The sequence below is a fragment of the Crotalus tigris genome, unplaced genomic scaffold, assembly GCF_016545835.1.
Source record: "Crotalus tigris isolate CLP2741 ecotype Arizona unplaced genomic scaffold, ASM1654583v1 scf7180000024467.898045, whole genome shotgun sequence".
NCBI classification, from domain to species: Eukaryota; Metazoa; Chordata; class Lepidosauria; order Squamata; family Viperidae; genus Crotalus; species Crotalus tigris.
Genome location: NW_024100638.1, coordinates 184,436 through 202,634, shown reverse-complemented (window position 1 = coordinate 202,634; position 18,199 = coordinate 184,436). Strand labels below are relative to the sequence as shown.

Below are 18,199 nucleotides of genomic sequence, written 5' to 3'. Positions count from 1 at the left end.
GAACCATTACAAAGCTAAACTTTGTAATGCAGCCCACAACAAATTCATTCCAACAATCTCTCCCTATCCCGGTGCTTGAGGGAAAACTCACATCTTAAGTGCTTTTCAGAAGGTTAAAAGGGTGGTGGCCTGCTGGACCTCACGGGGAAGGGTATTCCATTAAACAAGAGCTGACATGAAAAAGGTGCACTTCCTAGATCCTATGGCAATATTTAAAGGAAGGGACCGGGAATGTGCCTACCCTATCTGATCTAGTAAGACAGGAAGAGGTGGTCCTGGAAATAACCCTGGTTTCCTGCCGTATAGGGCTTTAAAGGGAATAATCAGCACCTTGAATTGAACCCAGAAGAAAACTGAGAGCCAACCAATAATACAAGGCATTGAAAATCCTGTGCTTTCCTTGTAATATGAAATTCGCCACTCAAAGAGTTTTAAAAAGGCAGTTTAATTCAGCATCAGCTTTCACATACAGATAGTCCTTGACTTATGACTGTCTATTCAATGATCATTCAAAATTACAACAGCACTAAACAAAGGGAATTATGTCCTGTAGTCAAAATTACAGTCAGCACAGCGCCTTTATGGTCACTGAACAAAATGTGGGTGTTTGGCTATCTGCTCACCCTTACGATTGACCGCAGGGATGCTGTAGCAGCCCCACACCACCGATCAACCTTGGGCCTTCCCCCTATCACTCTTCACTTTACTTATCTTTTCTGAAGATGGCCTTCAGAGAGGAGAACTGCCAAGCCACTACACAGCCTTCCTATGTAGAGGCCATGAGGTGCCATCCTGGAAGCCGGGGCCATTTTGGATCCCAGAATTTTGTCCTCTTCCAAATGGCACCCGCTTCTGGAACGGGAATACTGCAAGTTTTTATTGTGATTCAAGGATGGTGAATTGCTATCTCTGTTAGCTTAATTCTGGAAGTAAGAACTCCAGGCGTTTCAGCATTATTACATTTATGCTCAAGGCAGAATGTAATCGGCATTTGTGTCTAAAAACAAAAGCACATTTTATAGTATACATAAAAATACATGGTTTCTAAACTATGAAGATTTTACTGTTCTGCTTAATTTTACAGAAATGTACAGTAACATCTCCCTTGTGTGACATATGCATTCACTTCCTACAATTGTACACCCAATTCAATTTTTCTACATTTAATTCCTGTGAAGAATACATAATACATAAGGCTTTACTATATTTATTGAACAACCCCATGCTGCAAATGCAGATTTCAAACCACAATTTAAGTACAAGAGCTTTGGCAAACCTGTCAGGTTAAGAAGACAAGTGCAATATTGTACATAATATCTGTATGTCATTTGCTGTAATTACAGGCAGTCCTTGACTTAAAACGTGCATTTATTCAATGACCATTTAAAGTTACAACAGCACTGGAAAAAGTGACTTAACAACTGGTCCTCACGTTTACAACTGTTGCAGCATCCCATAGTCACGTAATCAAAATTCAGGCATTGGCAACCAACATAGATTTAGTGATTGTAGCATCCAGGAATTGAGTGATCACCATTTATAATTTTCCCAGACAGCTTCTGCAAGCAAAGTTAATAGGAGTAGCCAGATTTGCTTAACAGCCACATTGTTCATTTAACAACAGTGATTCAGTTAACCATATCAAAAAAAGGCGGTAAAATTGGGCAGAATTCACTGAACAAGTGCCTTGCTTAGCTACAGAAATTATGGCACCAATCATGGTTGTTGAGGACTACCTGTACACAGAATGGATCTGTTTTACCAAAGGTTGTCCTTACTAATGTAATTTCTATACTAATTTCAGCTTCTTCTTTGTTAATTCAGAATCTAATCTTGAAGAGTTTTTGTTTTCTTGGTAAAGTCACATCATTTCCCTTGGGCAATGCAAGAAAAAGTAAGTCTTTGGAACCATTGCATGTTCCTGAAAACTAAATAGGGCAGTTTTGTTTAAATACTTTCATATGACTGTATGACTTATGGGTCAACCCTACCATGAAAATCAGGTGACAATGAATAAATAGAGCTTTAAAGGACTTTTTTCTGTTATTTTAAGAAAAACAATGCTAAATAAAAATAGTACATTCCTGGTTTATTTTAGAAGTTAAAAAAGATGAGAAGAATGTGGTACAAACACTGAATTCTAACCAATATTTTCTCTTGGCAATTTTGATACATTGCGTATATTAAGCATAAACTTTCTGAATATTAGGTAACTATTAAACTCAGCATATGATGAAAACTCAATTTAATGGGCTTTGCATGCAATGGACCTCATTTCCTTGGCAATTTGTATAATGTCTTCATGAAAATGATGCAATATTCATCATTTGCATGTTATGCAAATGGTGTCATTTGCATTGTGACAGTTGATGCAATATAACAAATACTGCAGTGATATACTTTCTGGAACAAGCTAACATCTTGAATCTGCTAACATCTTGAATCATGCATGCAGCCTATTGTCATTTGGATGCGGATCATTGTTCCTAGTCTGGAAATAAACATGGAACCATTTGATGAAGGTTTATCTGGTCTATTTTATCTCTTAATAGTAGAATAACTTTTCTCATTAAAGTGAAATGAACCTACTAGTTAAAGGAGAACTGGGTGAAAAAAGAGAGCTGTCTAATCTCTAAAATTTCTGAAACTTCACATTTTTTTCTCAAACATAGTTGACTTCTTACATATAATTTAAATACAGCCATGTGATTTGTCTGAATTTTTCAAATCATTTTTATTCCCATGTTCAAAATCATGTGAGTACAGTTACATTTAAAGTCCACAAAAGTATGAGAAACACATACCATTTAGAAACATTCCAAGTCACATACTGCTCCAAGCTTTTAATTTTTTCAGGCTTTAAAGTGATTTCAGTGCTCCCAATAATTGAGAAAATATATATGGTACCTCTGATTTCTAACCTTTTTACCCCTTCATTCTTTTTAAATTGATTGTATATAGGAACAGTGACTGTCAAATTTATGGCTTTCGGTGAAAATGCCTTCCCTTTGATCAGCAAGTCCTAGGGCTCAGTAATCCCACCCAGCTACAAACTGTAGTTTGATTTTGAGCTATGCTTCTTGAAGAACTATGTTATTATCCCCGTTAACCCTGAAGTCATAAACTGATAAAGCCCCATATAAGATTCCTCCCAAAGTTGATGGGAAAGAAGTAATGCCAGTACAATGTATGCACTACTTCCACGAGCCAATACAGAACATTTTATCTCTAGCATGGTTACTCTAGGTGCACTTAAGAAAAAAAAAACGTACAGCTCATCTTTAATGCCATTCTGGAATAAAGATTTCAGTAGATGTCTATAGTTCACTTTAAATGCATTTACTGTTTAAGATTAGTGATTTCTATGTGAAACAGGCACCACGACTAGGGGTGGGGAGAATGCACCTAGCAAGGATTTTGTAGCAGTTTTTAGGGAAATGGCTATATTTCAAGCAGCAGGGATATTGTGATACATCCCGTTATTTTTCTGCTGGTATTAAAGTTGACACAAGAGGAAACTTCTCAACACCTAAAATCTACTTAATTTATACTGTATTTTAACCAATACTAATGTTGGCTTACCAGAGCATAAGTGATAAATATAGATTTCACATGAGAAGCTTGAGGGAAAAAGCCACTTTAATTTATTAAAGACATTCACTTGTTACTATAGTAAAGAGAGAGAAAGAAAAAGAAGCATTCATTAGTGATCATTTGTTCCAGTTAGGAAGACCTCTTTCTTCAAAAGTGAGTAAGAAATGCATTAAATAAAAGAATAATTGTTCAACTGAGATATGGGAAAATATTTGAACAAAGGTACATACAGAGGCAAATATCTACAGTGCACATTATGTTAAAGTACACATCAGTTGGAATAGTTGATCTATACACTAAAGTGCCATTTGCAAGTTCATGCATTTGTCAACTGAAAGCTGCACAGACCCACTGGAAGAACCACAATTGCATAAATCAGCATTTAGATAAAGAGACTTACACACTTTATTTTATGACTGTTCTCATACTGAAACTTATTAAACAAAAATAATCCATCTAATCAGCAGATTGAAACCGTGTTCAGCCAGGCGCTTGTTCTATTTCTCCAAATATTTTTTTCCCTTCTGTTCTAACTGCTTCCTAATCAGGAGTGTATCGTTACAGTACATATTCTATTCTCAAAAAGCTGGTATTGAAAGTGCCCTTTAGGGTGTGAGTTTTGTACATTTTTCAAGCCCTAGGATTTTCTTGACATTTTCTAGCCCCCCTCTGGTGCATACGAGTGATAGTCATTTTATGCTGAAGCCACGTATTGTTCAAATTCATTAATTTGATACACTGAAGATTGAGGAAACAAACCACCATTCAAAAAAAAGTTCAATTACATATATCTATAGATGGAAATAAAGCCACATGCAACTATAGAAGAGGTAAAATAACACTTGTAATACAGTAGTTGAATTGTTGGAGTGGAAATCAGTTTCGCTTTCCACAACACTGGAAGCTCACTAGATAACTTTGGATCTGTTAGGGGGGAGGCTCAGCCCCTCATCCATAGGATAATTTGCAGGAAAAATGGAAAGTCAATGCAATGAATACAGGATTTTCTTGGTTCCTGGAAAGATAGTATCTAAATGTAATGAATATATCCTATTCTTCAGAATGAACAGTTTGTTCTGCACAAAAATGAGTTGAAAAATGAGTTAGTTACGGTCTTACTGTTGGTAACTAATGACAGGTTTTACAAAGATCTGTACTTGATGTATCTTTAAATCCAATTTTTTTTCAAGATCTGAAGAAACAATTACTGAGACTGAAAAATCTTTTATTTCAAAGTTAAAAATCACAAGTAGTTTCATTCTGCGGTACAATCTTTCAAGTATGTTGCACTTTCATGATTGCCAATGGCTTCTTCCTGTATAGAAAAATCACTTTAAAAAAACCAGAAATGTGTGATACATTGGAGTACAGTAAAATTTGCAATGTCACCTGAGCCTTGACACAGAATATACCCCAGCTTGATTAAACAGGCAAATGAAACAAATCCAGAATTTTAATGTTATAAAAGTCACTGTGCAAAAGCCTTATCTAGCAAAACTGTTCACTGAATGTATTTAAGTCCACTCAAATTGAAATATTTTACTACAAAAAAAGTTTAAAACCATTTACTTTCTACCAACTACTCAGTAGCCCATCACAATTAATGATTGTCTTTATCTGTCATTTGGTACAATGGGTTCATGATAGCAAATGTTCAAAACCACAGTCACAGGATATTACTAATCTACTGCACCAAAATGTTCAATTTTGTATTGTCACAACATCTACAGCAGGAATGCAAACCTCAAAAGTCACTATACATTTATGAAAAGGAGTCATTTTTCTGTGTTCTAAAAACACTCCTAACATTTCCAGGTATAGGTTTTCCACAGATAGCTCTGCAAAAACTCATGTCTTTTAGTCCTCTTTGTGATTTTATTAAGCTGGATAAACGACAACCTCATTTTGGCAACTCCAGGGAGGAAACCAGTGAGTTGTCTAAGGAATCCAATGGTCAGCCTCCACAAAACATTCTTTACTTGCTAGTTTGTAAAGTGTGCAGTCCTTTTATAAATTATTGCCAATCAGCTCATATCATAATTTAATGGGACCTTCATTTGTTCAGAAAGAATCTTTACAAATCAGTTGCTGTCAAGTTTTCATGATTATTTTTACAATAAATTGCACTGAAAGTTGGATGCTTTCAATGTAACTCAGGTGCAACCACTTTTCTATTGGCACAGGATTGGTATATTCAATAACTATAGAGAAGAAAGACATTTCAAGAAAATATTGAGTTGCTTTATTTAAAAAATTATTACTCAATTTTAGTTTTTTTGGATGAAGGTCAATTCTTGACATTTTCCTTTAAAAATAAGTAAATAAATCTAGTAAGGGACCTATATTGGTAAACAGTTCTCATCAATATGGATCCCCTTCTGCTGCAAAGGTTAAGTAGTCAAAATATAAATAAATGTAACAAACTGCTGGAAAAAAAACCCGTTTGTAAAAAATGGAAAACCCTTGCATAATAGTCTGGAGTTTTCTACTGGTGTCCTGGTCATTTTCAAAGCACTCTGAATTTTTTAAAAAAGTAGAAGTCCCATCACCGAGCTCGTGCTGAGTAACACCTCATGTATTCTGTCATCCATGGATTGTCTGGACCTGAAGGCTTGGTTCTCCATGTTCTTTCTACTTCTGCTGTGTGTATCCGTCTTTGTGGTAGTTTCCTTTTTTCCACTTGTCTTCTGTTCTTTGCTCTTAATGCAGATTCGTGTATCTGCAGAGACAATTTAAAAGTTGGGGAGAATGGAGGGGGGGGGGTTGTAGAAAATACAGCTTTGAAATCACTTGATGAAAGTCACCCTAAAACAGCCTTCTAAATATACTAATTTGGAATTTCAATATATCTGTGTTTTTTAAACCTGACAATTTTAAAATGTGTGGAGTTCAGCTCCCAGAATTCCCAAGCCAGCAATTTCACACATCTTAAAGTTGCCATGTTTGAAAAATACTGCATTATATAGATTCCTTTTATTTTATTTATAACATTTCAGTCATAAGAGGTTGCTTATTAAATTCAACTGTTAGTCCAACCTCATATCATTTGCACAAAATTTGGAAAGTACAATGTATTCTGCTTTTGAATTTTGTGAATGATTATCCCTGGAGTTACCAATCAATAGATATTCTATGCTAGGATTTCTTTTAGTATTTACTAGTACTGCCTGGTTGCTTTATTTTTTATTCATTTTAAACATTTATATAGCCATCTATCTTTCAACCAACTTTGAATAGTTCCCATCAAAATAATATGCAAGTCTTAATAATATTAAGACTACAGTATCATAAATAATAATTTTAGCTACATTATAAGAGGACCTAAAGAGAAAAAAAAACTATTTATTCCAGAAGTCCAGAAATCACAGAAATAAACATGCTGAATAGATACATTCCTAAGATAAAGATAAAATTAAAAACCACGATATTAATAGGTGAACTGTGCCTATAAATTAGCATTGGACATACAGACATCTGGATAAAAGCACATAAAATTTAAATACATACTGTATATTATGAAATAATAGTATCATTCCATTAAAAAAATACTGTAGGCTAGGGTACTTGTTTTAGTGCCCTTTTCCTTAAGAAAAACAATGTTCCTTTACTTTAAAAAAAAAATAGTCTAGGAGGAGATCTTTGCTGCTAAACCCAGTATTAACTATTTCTATTTTAAAAAACTCTGCAGAAAATAATGCTGTATTCCAAAGTACTCAGAACTTCATCTCATTACTTTGTGCATGTTCCAACTACTCTTTTCATACACTAGATTCTATTTGTATTATACAATAAATTTTACTAGTTACAGTGAGGGAAAAAATTATTTGATCCCCTGCTGATTTTGTACATTTGCCCACTGACAAAGAAATTATCAATCTATAATTTTAATGATAGGTTTATTTTAACAGAGAGACAGAATAACAATAAAAAAATCCAAGAAAACCACATTTCAAAAAATTTATAAATTGGTTTGCATTTTAATGAGTGAAATAAGTATTTGATCCCCTGTCAATCAGCAAGATTTCTGGCTCCCAGATGTCTTTTATACAGGTAACGAGCTGAGATTAGGAGCATTCTATTAAAGGGAGTGCTCCTAATCTCAGCTTGTTACCTGTATAAAAGACACCTGTCCACAGAAGCTATCAATCAATCAGATCCCAAACTGTCCACCATGGCCAAGACCAAAGAGCTGTCCAAGGATGTCAGAGACAAGATTGTAGACCTATATAAGACTGGAATGGGTTACGAGACTATTACCAAGCAGCTTGGTGAGAAGGTGACAACAATTGGTACGATTATTCGCAAATGGAAGAAACACAAAATAACTGTCAATCTCCCCAACTGAAGTTTGCCAATGAACAGCTGAATGATTCAGAGGAGAACTGATGAAAGTGTTGTGGTCAGATAAGACCAAAATCAAACTCTTTGTCATAAACTCAACTCACTGTGTTTTGAGGAAGAGGAATGTTGCCTATGACCACAAGAACACTATCCTCACCGTCAAACATCGAGGTGGAAACATTATGCTTTGGGGGTGTTTTTCTGCTAAGGAGACAGGACAACTTCACCATATCAAAGCGGCAATGGAATTTAGTGCTTGGTGGCAAAACCCTTGTTGGCAATCACAGAGGTCAGACGTTTCTTATAGTTGGCCACCGTCAAATCTTGGGTGAGAATCTCCTTCCCTCAGCCAGGGCATTGGAAATGGGTTGTGGATGGATATTTCAGCATAACAATGACCCAAAACACATGGCCAAGGCAACAAAGGAGTGGCTCAAGAAAACGCACGTTAAGATCCTGGAGTGGCCTAGCCAATCTCCAGACCTTAATCTGATAGAAAATCTGTGGAAGAAGCTGAAGGTTCGAGCTGCCAAATGTCAGCTTCAAAACCTTAATGACTTGAAGAGGATCTGCAAAGAGGAATGGGACAAAATCCCTCCTGAGAAGTGTGTAAACCTGGTGGCCAACTACAAGAAAAATCTGACCTCTGTGATTGACAACAAGGGTTTTGCCACCAAGTACTAAGTCATGTTTTGTGAAGGGGTCAAATACTTACTTCATTAAAATGCAAATCAATTTATAACTATTTTGAAATGCGTTTTTCTGGATTTTTTTGCTATTCTGTCTCTTACTATTAAAATAAGCCTACCATTAAAATTATAGACTGATCATTTCTTTGTCAGTGGGCAAATGTACAAAATCAGCAGGGGATCAAATAATTTTTCCCCTCATTGTAGTCCCAAAGGTGCTTTTTCAAAAGGCAACTGGACTGTCCAGTTGCCTTTTGAAAAAGCACCTTTGGGACAACTCTGACCTGCATGACTGAGAATCTCCATAAACATATACTAATTAGTATCTTAACACGGAAGATGCTGAAGTACTTCACTAGAATTCCAGGGCTAATTCTGGGTCTACATAAAAGCAAGGAATATAATTTTCACAGTGATCAATACTTTTATATGGCCAAAACTGATTCCTAAATTCCCGATCTATCTAAAACTAGTAACAAATTTGCTGGATTCGTTTTATCAATATGAACTGACTTTTCACCAGTCTGGATTTCAGTCACCTGTTGATAAATTAAACCAAGAGTTGCAACATTCATGACAACAGAAAGCATGTAAGTCATCTAGGTGTAAAAAAGAAATAGGGGGAGCAGTGATCAACTGGGATCCATGTTCACAAATTGTCTATACATTTTAATCCTTAAAGTTGCAGAACTCTGCAGGAGAACAGCTTGCTGTCTGAATCCACCCTGAAGTTCAGATATTATTATCTAGGTGCTTGGCTTTCACAGATCAGGAATTGAGGAAGAGGCTTTCCTGCCTTGTATTCAACTTACAACTTCCTTGATAGACTAGTTCCCTTGTATAGTATTTACTCTTATTTAAGATTGTCCCTGGATCAAAAACACATACAATGCTTGTTTGTTAAGCTTTTCACATAGTTATGAACATATGGCATGGACATTACTTAAATAAGATCAACTGATATTTTAAGGGTGGGCAAAAGATCTTAGTTATGGATACCTCTGCTTTTATTCAGTCAGTAAGATATTTTAGGGAATATTGTGCATGCTTGGATAATCATATTTCAGCTTAATAAGTCAAAATATGAATTTCTTCATCCATGTATCTGCTTCTTGGTCTAAGCCAACTACAACCAAGAAGCTCTTCTGTTAAGAGCACTTATTGGCCTATTATTTTCCAAACCAGAAAGCTGTGGTTAATAGCTAAAGAACAAGATAATACAATCAACTCACTTCAATTTCATTTTACATTCCCTTTTCTTTCCAAGCTATTAAGTTTCCTAATTTGGATGAACATAAAAAAATATTAGAAGATGTCCTAGCTAGCAGGCTAACTCATAGGAAAGAGCAGAAACAATAAGCTACAGCAGAGGTCCTCAACCTTGGCAACTTTAAACTTGTGGACTTCAACTCCCAGAATTCCTTAGCCAGCAAACCTTTGCTGGCTAAGGAATTCTGGGAGTTGAAGTCCACAAGTCTTAAAGTTGCCAAGGTTGAGGACTCCTGACCTACAGTATTTAATAATTGAACCTATAAAGTTGAAATAGGTTGGCTGAATTCCCACTGTCTTTTACAAATATCTTCTTATCTGTTCAAAAATACTATATGAGAGTACTCCTCTGTCAAACTCCACAGTCTCTCACATTTTCAGAGCAAAAATAGATACCTTTTGATCAGTCCTTACTGTAGTACCACTAAATTTACTTCAGCAGAAATTGCCATTACATCACATGGATTTGGGGAAATTTGCTCAAGTTATACCTAATCTTTACCTAACATGCTGTTATTAATTTTAGTTGATTAAGCTAGCATAGAGGTTTAATTGATATATAGTTGTTAGGTGTATTTTTTTCTGTTTCCTTTTCTCCACAATGCTGTCAGAAGTACAGTAACAAACTTAACATTTCACAGATGAGCATTATTTTGCAAGAACTTACAGCTTCTCAATGGTACTCAAGTTCCTATCATGGAGGTGTCATCAGTACTTCAATGTTTTGTGCCATTCCTAAACTTGCGCTCATCCTGTCTCATCCTCATCCTGACTGCTGTTTTACATATATCTTACGCTGATTTTGATAGGGGCTAAGTCATAATTCTAGCATCGAGAGTTCCTTCCACAGCAGAACTGAAATTGCAGCCAAAAAATAAAAACAAAACAAACAAGTTTGCATTAAACCAGAATCAACAAGAAACAAGAATTTAGACCTATTTTGTAACCACAGTGTTATGATTAAGCCAGAAATGTTAACAGCCCAAGGAAACAGTCACATCTACAGTGTGACCCTTTTGGGGCAAGACAATGCCTCCCTTATCAAGCACATTAACAGGCTTCCAGATACTGCTTGCAAGTTTCCCATGGGGACTGGCTTGCCACCGGGGGAAGTGGAATTAGATAGGCTTGGACATGACCCAGAAAGGCTGTTATTTCCAAACTACCCTGGGGAAGCTCTTTTAAAAGGCATCATCATCTAAAAATAAATACAGATTTAGATGAAGAAAACCTTTTAGCTCCAAAAACATTGGAGGTATACCACCATCATATCATCCTCTTTAAAAATCTATCCTACCACTTTGAAGGAAAGCAAGCTTGGCACAGGAAATTCTTGCCCCATAACCAAGGCAACAGTTTCTCCGTCCTCTATACCCAATTCAGTACATTGCTAGGGGTCAGGGAAGCAAAGGACTTAATTTTAAGTTGTGGACACTTCAAAAATGGCAGCAGTCTTAACAACAAAAAATCCAGGCAATCTGATGTTACAAGAATTTCCAGGTCCCTTTTCTGAGCCTGGATATTGCAAGCAAACCGGACACAAGACACGCTGCTGGTGGAAAGGTGGTGATCCATTTATTCCAAAAGCCAAGAGAAAATAGGATACAGAGTGTTTGTTTTATAGGGGGACTGGTCCTTGGTGTGACCTTGGGGGGGGAGGTGTGTACATGTGCTGGTTCTAATGTGTGACTCTGTCAAAAGGTCAATTTTAATTGTCCTTCCTGGTGTCTGTTGGCTTGCCTTGTGTTGTGTAGACAGTGTCTGGATAGCCTGTTTGTGGGTGTGAGGAAGTGTGACTGATAAGTTCTTTGGTTAATTAGTCTTGTCCAGGTACCGTATTTGATTTTGGTATTTGGTTTTGCTATTGTCAGTTGATAGCTTAGCAGAGTTGCCATCTAGCAATCTACTGGTATAACTTCCCATAGTTTTAGTTACAGTGGATCATAGATTTGTGTCAATGAATAAGGGATAGCAGAGACAGTGAAAAATAAATTTGGAATGAAGAATCTCCTAGGATTATTATTGATTATTAAAATAAAATTATTTTCATACTGGAATAATGGGCCAGCAGAAAGGCAACATAGGCCTTGCTACACTAGACAAGTGCATAGGCAGCAAACAAGCAGCTGCATCTAGGTCAAAAGGGCAGGCAAAAACCACATCCCAAAGAGTTTTCCATATCCCATGAATATATTTGACAAAGGTGGCCCTGCTCTTATAAAACAGGTGTACAAAAGTAGTTTCGGACATAGAGACCTCAATATGAGGGGCACAATCCAAAATTGAGAGCACAGCATCCTAGATATCTTATCCAATAAGTAACACAACAAAAAATTAAAAAATTAAAAATAAAAGCCAACTTTACTTCCGACTTCAGCATCCCATAACACAAAGGCAGGGAAGCAGCAAAATGCTAGTTCATCTAGGACCGCAAATACTCTACCTAACACAGGGCTAGCATAATGCCAAATATCTAGACCAGTGTTTTTCAAACTTGACACCTTTAAGATGTGTGGACTTCAATTCCCAGAGTTCCCACAGCCAGTGTCTTAAAGTTTTAGATTTAGGCAAAACACTTCCTAAAAAGACATACTTCTTTCGCTTACTTCATTTACTGAAGCAGATGCCCGTACGTTGTGTGTCTTCTGACTGCCTGTGTCAGTCTGCTTTTCACCCCAGCCATATAAAGCAAATGGGTGTTTTATTTCCAATGTTGTTTCTGTCCTTTGTGGGCTTTTTGCTCCGCTTCGGTCACCTTGCCTGCCAGAAGCACTCTTCTGACTCAAAGGCTGCTTTTGCGGACAACTTATTGAACTGCCGATTCCTTTTCTTGCAGTTTTCCTTTCATCTTTCTTGACAACAGCCTTCTCTTTGGATTGTTTTTGATCATCAATCTCTGGGGAAAAAATGAGAAGTGAATTTTAGCCTGTTCAAACTGCACTCAAGAAATCCCATCTACTTTTGCAGCATAGCTCTTTTGATTGATTTGGAATTGAAGGAAACGACTCCCTCTTTATAATCATTGCGGACTTAGGATACAAGGTGGACCATTTTAACTCTCTCTTTTGCCACATTTGCACCTTGGGAGAACTAGCTGTTTGTATCCTATTTATTCATTTAATTTCCCTTTCCCAAGGAGACAACAACTTGGTCATCCCTCCCATTTTCTTTAATTCCCAACATCCCTGTGAGATAGGTTAGTCTGAGAGATATTACTGCCCCCAACCTCATGGGTGAATGGAGATGTGAACCAGAGCTAGATCTGATTCTAAATCAGCGGTTCTCAACCTATGGGTCGCGACCCCATTTGGGGTCGATCGACCATTTCTCGGGGGTCGCCAAACAAGGCAATCCGCCATTTTTCCCCCTCAGGGGGCGGCGCCACGCATGTGCGCCACGCATGGGGGCCACATCGCACATGCGCACCGCGCATGGGGGCCGCGTCGTGCATGCACGGCACGTTTGTGTGACGGGGGTCGCCGTCACACAAACGTTGAGAACCACTGTTCTAAATCAAACAGTAAGGCTGTAGCAGCAAAGAAAAGACATCCAGAAATGGCTATACAGTATTCCAGTACTTTCCCCAAGCAGGCAGAAGATCAGGTGGGGTCACAGATTGTCCTGTGTGAGAAAAAAAAAGTGTCTTCCATCTTGACTGCTGCCACTTGGAGCTGTTGCACAATTCCTACAAAAAAGTCTGCAAATCCTGCTTATTTTTGGCTGGCATCTAAAAGCTTATGCAATTTTTAGAATGCATGCTACCATGGCAATGACTTACATAAGCAGCAAGCTGTTTTTCAGTTCGAAAGTCACCAATCTTATCTGAGAACCCACTACACTTGTTGAGTATATGTTGTATAAATGATTCTTATTACTGAAAGACTATGAGGAAGGATACATTCTAAGCTAATATCATATAACATCATCCTTAAATAATTAGCACAACTATATTGAAATTTGCCCACTGATTAAGTTATTTTGTCTGTCATTTATAACCCTATATGTCATGCGGGTCACATGAAAAGAGAACTGTACTTCAGATCATTAGCATTTTAGTGCCTATTTGTAAAATTGATTTCTATCTGCCAGCAAAATTTGTGTTAGTCTCTCCAATATATTTCCCAAATGGACTGAAGCTAAACTTTATGTGGACCTATTGCAATAGCTGTAAGTCCGAGTGACTCCAAAAATATACCAAATCAGTGGGGTGGGATTTCTGTTTATAAGACCAATGAAAGATGTGTTTGAGAACATGGTGAACAATATTAAAGTAGCAGGAGGGAAAATTGAATTATTTTAGGGGAAAGAGCCAAGGCATGCATGACACAAAATTGGGATTTCTTAGGGTTTCTTTCCCCTGGGTTTTGAGAGGTTGGTTGAGGGATATTTATGTATCCAAATTATGTTAAACAAATTTAAGGGCTACAGTTCACTATGTTTCCCATCTTAAAAGTAGGAAATTGTGCTGCTAATTTTGCAAACCAAGAAAATGGTTTCAAAAGCAATGAATTCCTTAATCAAAGGCAGCCTGTCATAGTCTGGCATTGTCAGATGCATGAGGTACATAAATTAATGAATACTCAGCTTTTCTACTAACTTCCTTGAAGTTGTCTATTTCTGTATATGAAGTAGATCCTTGGATAGTCGTTTGGCCAAGTTTGAAAATAAGATACTTTATTACTATTACTAGTTATTACTATTATTTTCATGATACTAGTATGCTGTATCAGTTTCAAATAGCTGTTAGATGTTCTGATGAAGCATCTTAGGTTAAAATATATTTCAGGTTAATTGCAGGTGATTATGAAATATGTGGTTTCACATTATGATGTATAATTCCAACTATGGGTGTATTAATTGCATTTGTTGTAAGCTGCCCTGAGAAGATTTGTCCTGAAATGGCATTGTAAAACATATAAATGACAGTTCCATCTTCTTTTAAGATTGTCAAATTCTGGAGACTGGAAGTGAACCAAGCTAAGAGTTAGGCACAAGTAAGCCTATTGATCCCAGTACCAATTGCTTTCAAAACCTGCACCCAGCTTAGATCCAGAGCAGTCAATCGTTGTGTTAGTATGGTCAGTTTTGTGGCTTAGAGAAAGCAAGGGGCTTACCTTTTATTTTCCTTTAAAGGAAGCTTGTTTTACCACTCATATAAGGCCATTTGACAGTGTTTAATCTACAAAGCACAGAGTAGTTATGCTGAAGAAAGATCTTTAAATTCAGGGAGATGCTGAAATACATAGCAACAAATACAAGGAGAGAGAGAGAGAGGGAGGGAGGGAGGGAGAGGGAGGGGGGGTTGAAGCTCAAAAAATGAAAGGAGGGGGAAGGAAATAAAGTTTAGCAGTTCATCCTTTGGGTGATCAGATCTTTAAACCAGCCGGCTGCCACCTTGCAATAAGGTCACCCAAGTCATATGGATGAAGCTTTCCCACACAACCTGACTGGAAGGCAAGCAAGCGCAACTTTCTCTTTCTGCTCCTCCCAGCAGTCGGGTTTCTGCATGCAGGTGGGATGTTGAAGCAACATCCTGCGAAAAGAAAGGCAGATCCGCCTTCGCCTGTTCCCTGACAGATGGATTCATTGGGGACACTCGGCCATAATCCGTGCTCAGTGACAACGTCAAGTTCGCAGGAGCGCCCGCTGGGTCCTTACGCCTACCGGTTTCCTATCAACAGCCGTGCACGCAAGGGTTAAAGCAGTAAATCAAGGCCAAACCTCCGTGCTCCTCGCAATTCGGTTGATTTAAAAAGTCAACTCCCCCTTCAGAAACAGACGTCCAGTTCCGCTGCACGAAGGAGACCCCTAAAAGCGAGTCCTCGGGCCGTCTGGCTCCCAGCCCACCCATCCTCCCTCCCTCCCATTCACAGCCAAACCGATTGCTGCCGCCGCCGCCTGTCTTCCCGAAGCAAACGGCCTAGCGATCCGCTCAAGGTCATTTAATAGTCCTAAGGAAGACTCTCTCGCCCCCCCCCCCATCCCCACCCGTTACATCTGAGGAAGCGGAGCTGCTCTGGTGCCCGGTCTATGCACACACAAGCAGGTCTCAGGGAGGAGGGGTAACGGCGACGAATCGGATACTTTCCAGGGGCGCAGGAGGCGGCATCAGAGCTGTCAAATATCCGGACAAATTGCGTCCGGAAATGTATCTCTTTGCCTATCACATAGACTAGACTAGAGCATTGCACTTGTTTTCTATGTTAGCTCGCGCCCAGCCTGTCTGCAGCTCGCTTCCACCTGCCGCTGCGCTCGGATCCACCGCGTTGGTTGCCTAGGCAAGTGCCGAGTTCCTCCAGGGACACCGATCGATTCTGCCGCGGATCACGCTTTGTTTTTTCTGTTCTGCTTCAGTTAATGACTGAAGGCCTGGCAGAGAGCCCTGAGCTGCGGAGCCCAAGGTTCAGCCCCACCGCCTCGACTCTATTAACGCCACTGAGTCACTCCACGAAACTGTTAACTCTACCACCACCACCACCACCACCCCCCCATCCCGGCCCGCCCTTCATTCCCCAGGCACTGGAGCACATACCGGGTCCGCCGGGGGGCTCCGCCGGCGCCGGCCTGGAAGCCTCATCCTCTCCAGGCGCGCCGATCCTGTCGAGACCCAGATCTCCGCCGGGGACTTCGGTTTCTCCTGCAGGACGCGCCGCTTCCTCCTCTGGCTGGCGGACAACTGGAGGGCTGGAAGTGCCCTGGGACGATGGGGAACTGCCGCTGCCGCCGCTTCCGTTCAGGCTGCCGTCCTGTTCCCAATCATCCCAAAACCAAGGCCGATGCGCCTGTTCTAAGAGGCGTCGACTCAGGCGGTAGCGCAGTAACTCTTGGTAGCAGGGGCCGCACGCCTCCCATTTCGGTTCTTTAAAGCACTTCATGTACTCGCTTTTCACGCACCGCGACGGCACCATCGCGAATCGCTTTTCAATCCAAGCTGCTCCGCGGGGTCGCCCTCCAATCGGGGAATTGATCACCGCCGGGGGGAGAAAAAACACTCTTATTTCACGCTCTTCACCCCATCCTCCCGCTGGAACGTTTAAACACAAACAGCAACGTCCTGTATCCGCCTCCGCTCCCTTCAGCCAATCGACGTACGAGTTGGAGGTTCTCTGCTACGTCACAATCAGGCTTTTGGGGTCTTCGAAAACATCAAAGGTGGTAACATGCTGGCTGCTTCTTGGCAGTTTGATGGAGTGGGGTGGGGGCAGAGACGACCTATTTAAAGAGGAACAGCAGTTCTCTTCGACTTCGTTCCGGAAACAGAACATACTCTCTTCGTAATCCCCAGATTTGAACCACTTACCAGTGCAGCTGCTACTATAAAAAGTGTTTCTGGTATCTATCGCACGTGATCCAGGCTATAATGCAGTTTAGCTGTTAGGGCCATTTTCACACTACGTACAGTAGTGGCTTAAAGCGTCATCGTCGTAGTGTTAGCTCCAAAATATTGTTGTTATATGTGGTTGTCTAAGGTATTTGATCGCGCCCTAGTATTTTAGCGGGTTTGTGCTTAATTCTGAAATTTTTAATCTGGGATGCTAATATATATGTCTCTAGTAGAGTATTTCCCTCCCTCCCCCACTGTAAACAGGCACCTGCTGAGCAGTAACAAATCAGGGTGTCACAAGTAATAGTAGGGCTGCTGTTTACCTGGGCACCATTTCACCAGATTTGGTTTGTGCAAATATATTTTCTGTTCATAATGTACCCTAAAGTCAATCATTCTTTTGTCAGAAGAATTTCCCAGTTCCTTTCCAGCTCCGGAAAGCCTACGATGAAGAAATTTGAGGACAGCAGCTACCGCAAAGCAGGTCTTTTTTACAGGAAGGCAATAAAGTGACAGAAAAGTGACTTCAGCATTCCTGCCTTGCAAGGTGAACCCCTGGTCCCATGTGTGACTTTTTACATGCTTTTTCTATCTTGGGGCTGTGGCTGAGCTGGCTCTTTCTTTTGTGTTTTAATGGTTGCTTGATGTTCTTTTCTTCGTCCTAAGTGGTATCTCCTTTGTCCGGTTTCTATTTTTGGGGGCTTAATCCTGTCAGGGGCAGGGCAGGTAGTTCTCCTCAGGGATGTTCCCTTTGTCCCGATTCTATTTTGGGAGTTAATCCCATTGGGGCAGGGCAGGCAATTCTTGATGGCTTTGCTATCTGAGTTTTCCCATTGTTCTTGGTGGTATGCCCAGGATTTCAGAAAAGGGCTTTTCCAGAGAAAAAAAGTGTGTCTGCATGTTTTTCTAATGGGGATGAGCATATGGGAGTTTTGTCAGGGTAAATCTTCCAACAATTTAAATGCCTCTTCCTCATTATTAT

The 18,199-nt window shown here is 39.4% G+C and overlaps 1 protein-coding gene across 4 annotated transcripts; it reads right to left on the bottom strand.

Annotated features, from left to right (window-relative positions):
- Positions 1 to 2,709: 2,709 nt before the first annotated feature.
- Positions 2,710 to 16,950, bottom strand: LOC120303388 (centriole, cilia and spindle associated protein). Of its 4 annotated transcripts, none has more exons than XR_005555440.1 (4): positions 16,426 to 16,950; positions 12,500 to 12,789; positions 10,561 to 10,761; positions 6,174 to 6,313 (listed from the first exon to the last, which is right to left on the bottom strand). XR_005555440.1 is itself a non-coding variant. In XM_039332870.1 (3 exons), exons 1-3 carry the CDS (start codon positions 16,799 to 16,801, stop codon positions 6,120 to 6,122), a joined length of 873 nt encoding a protein of 290 aa, XP_039188804.1. In that variant the 5' UTR covers positions 16,802 to 16,950; the 3' UTR covers positions 2,710 to 6,119. The 4 variants fall into 4 exon arrangements, 2 of the variants coding, with proteins under 2 accessions (XP_039188804.1, XP_039188802.1); XR_005555441.1 differs by having other exon boundaries at positions 10,561 to 10,748; XM_039332870.1 differs by lacking the exon at positions 10,561 to 10,761 and having other exon boundaries at positions 2,710 to 6,313; positions 12,487 to 12,789.
- Between the last annotated feature and the right edge of the window lie 1,249 nt (positions 16,951 to 18,199).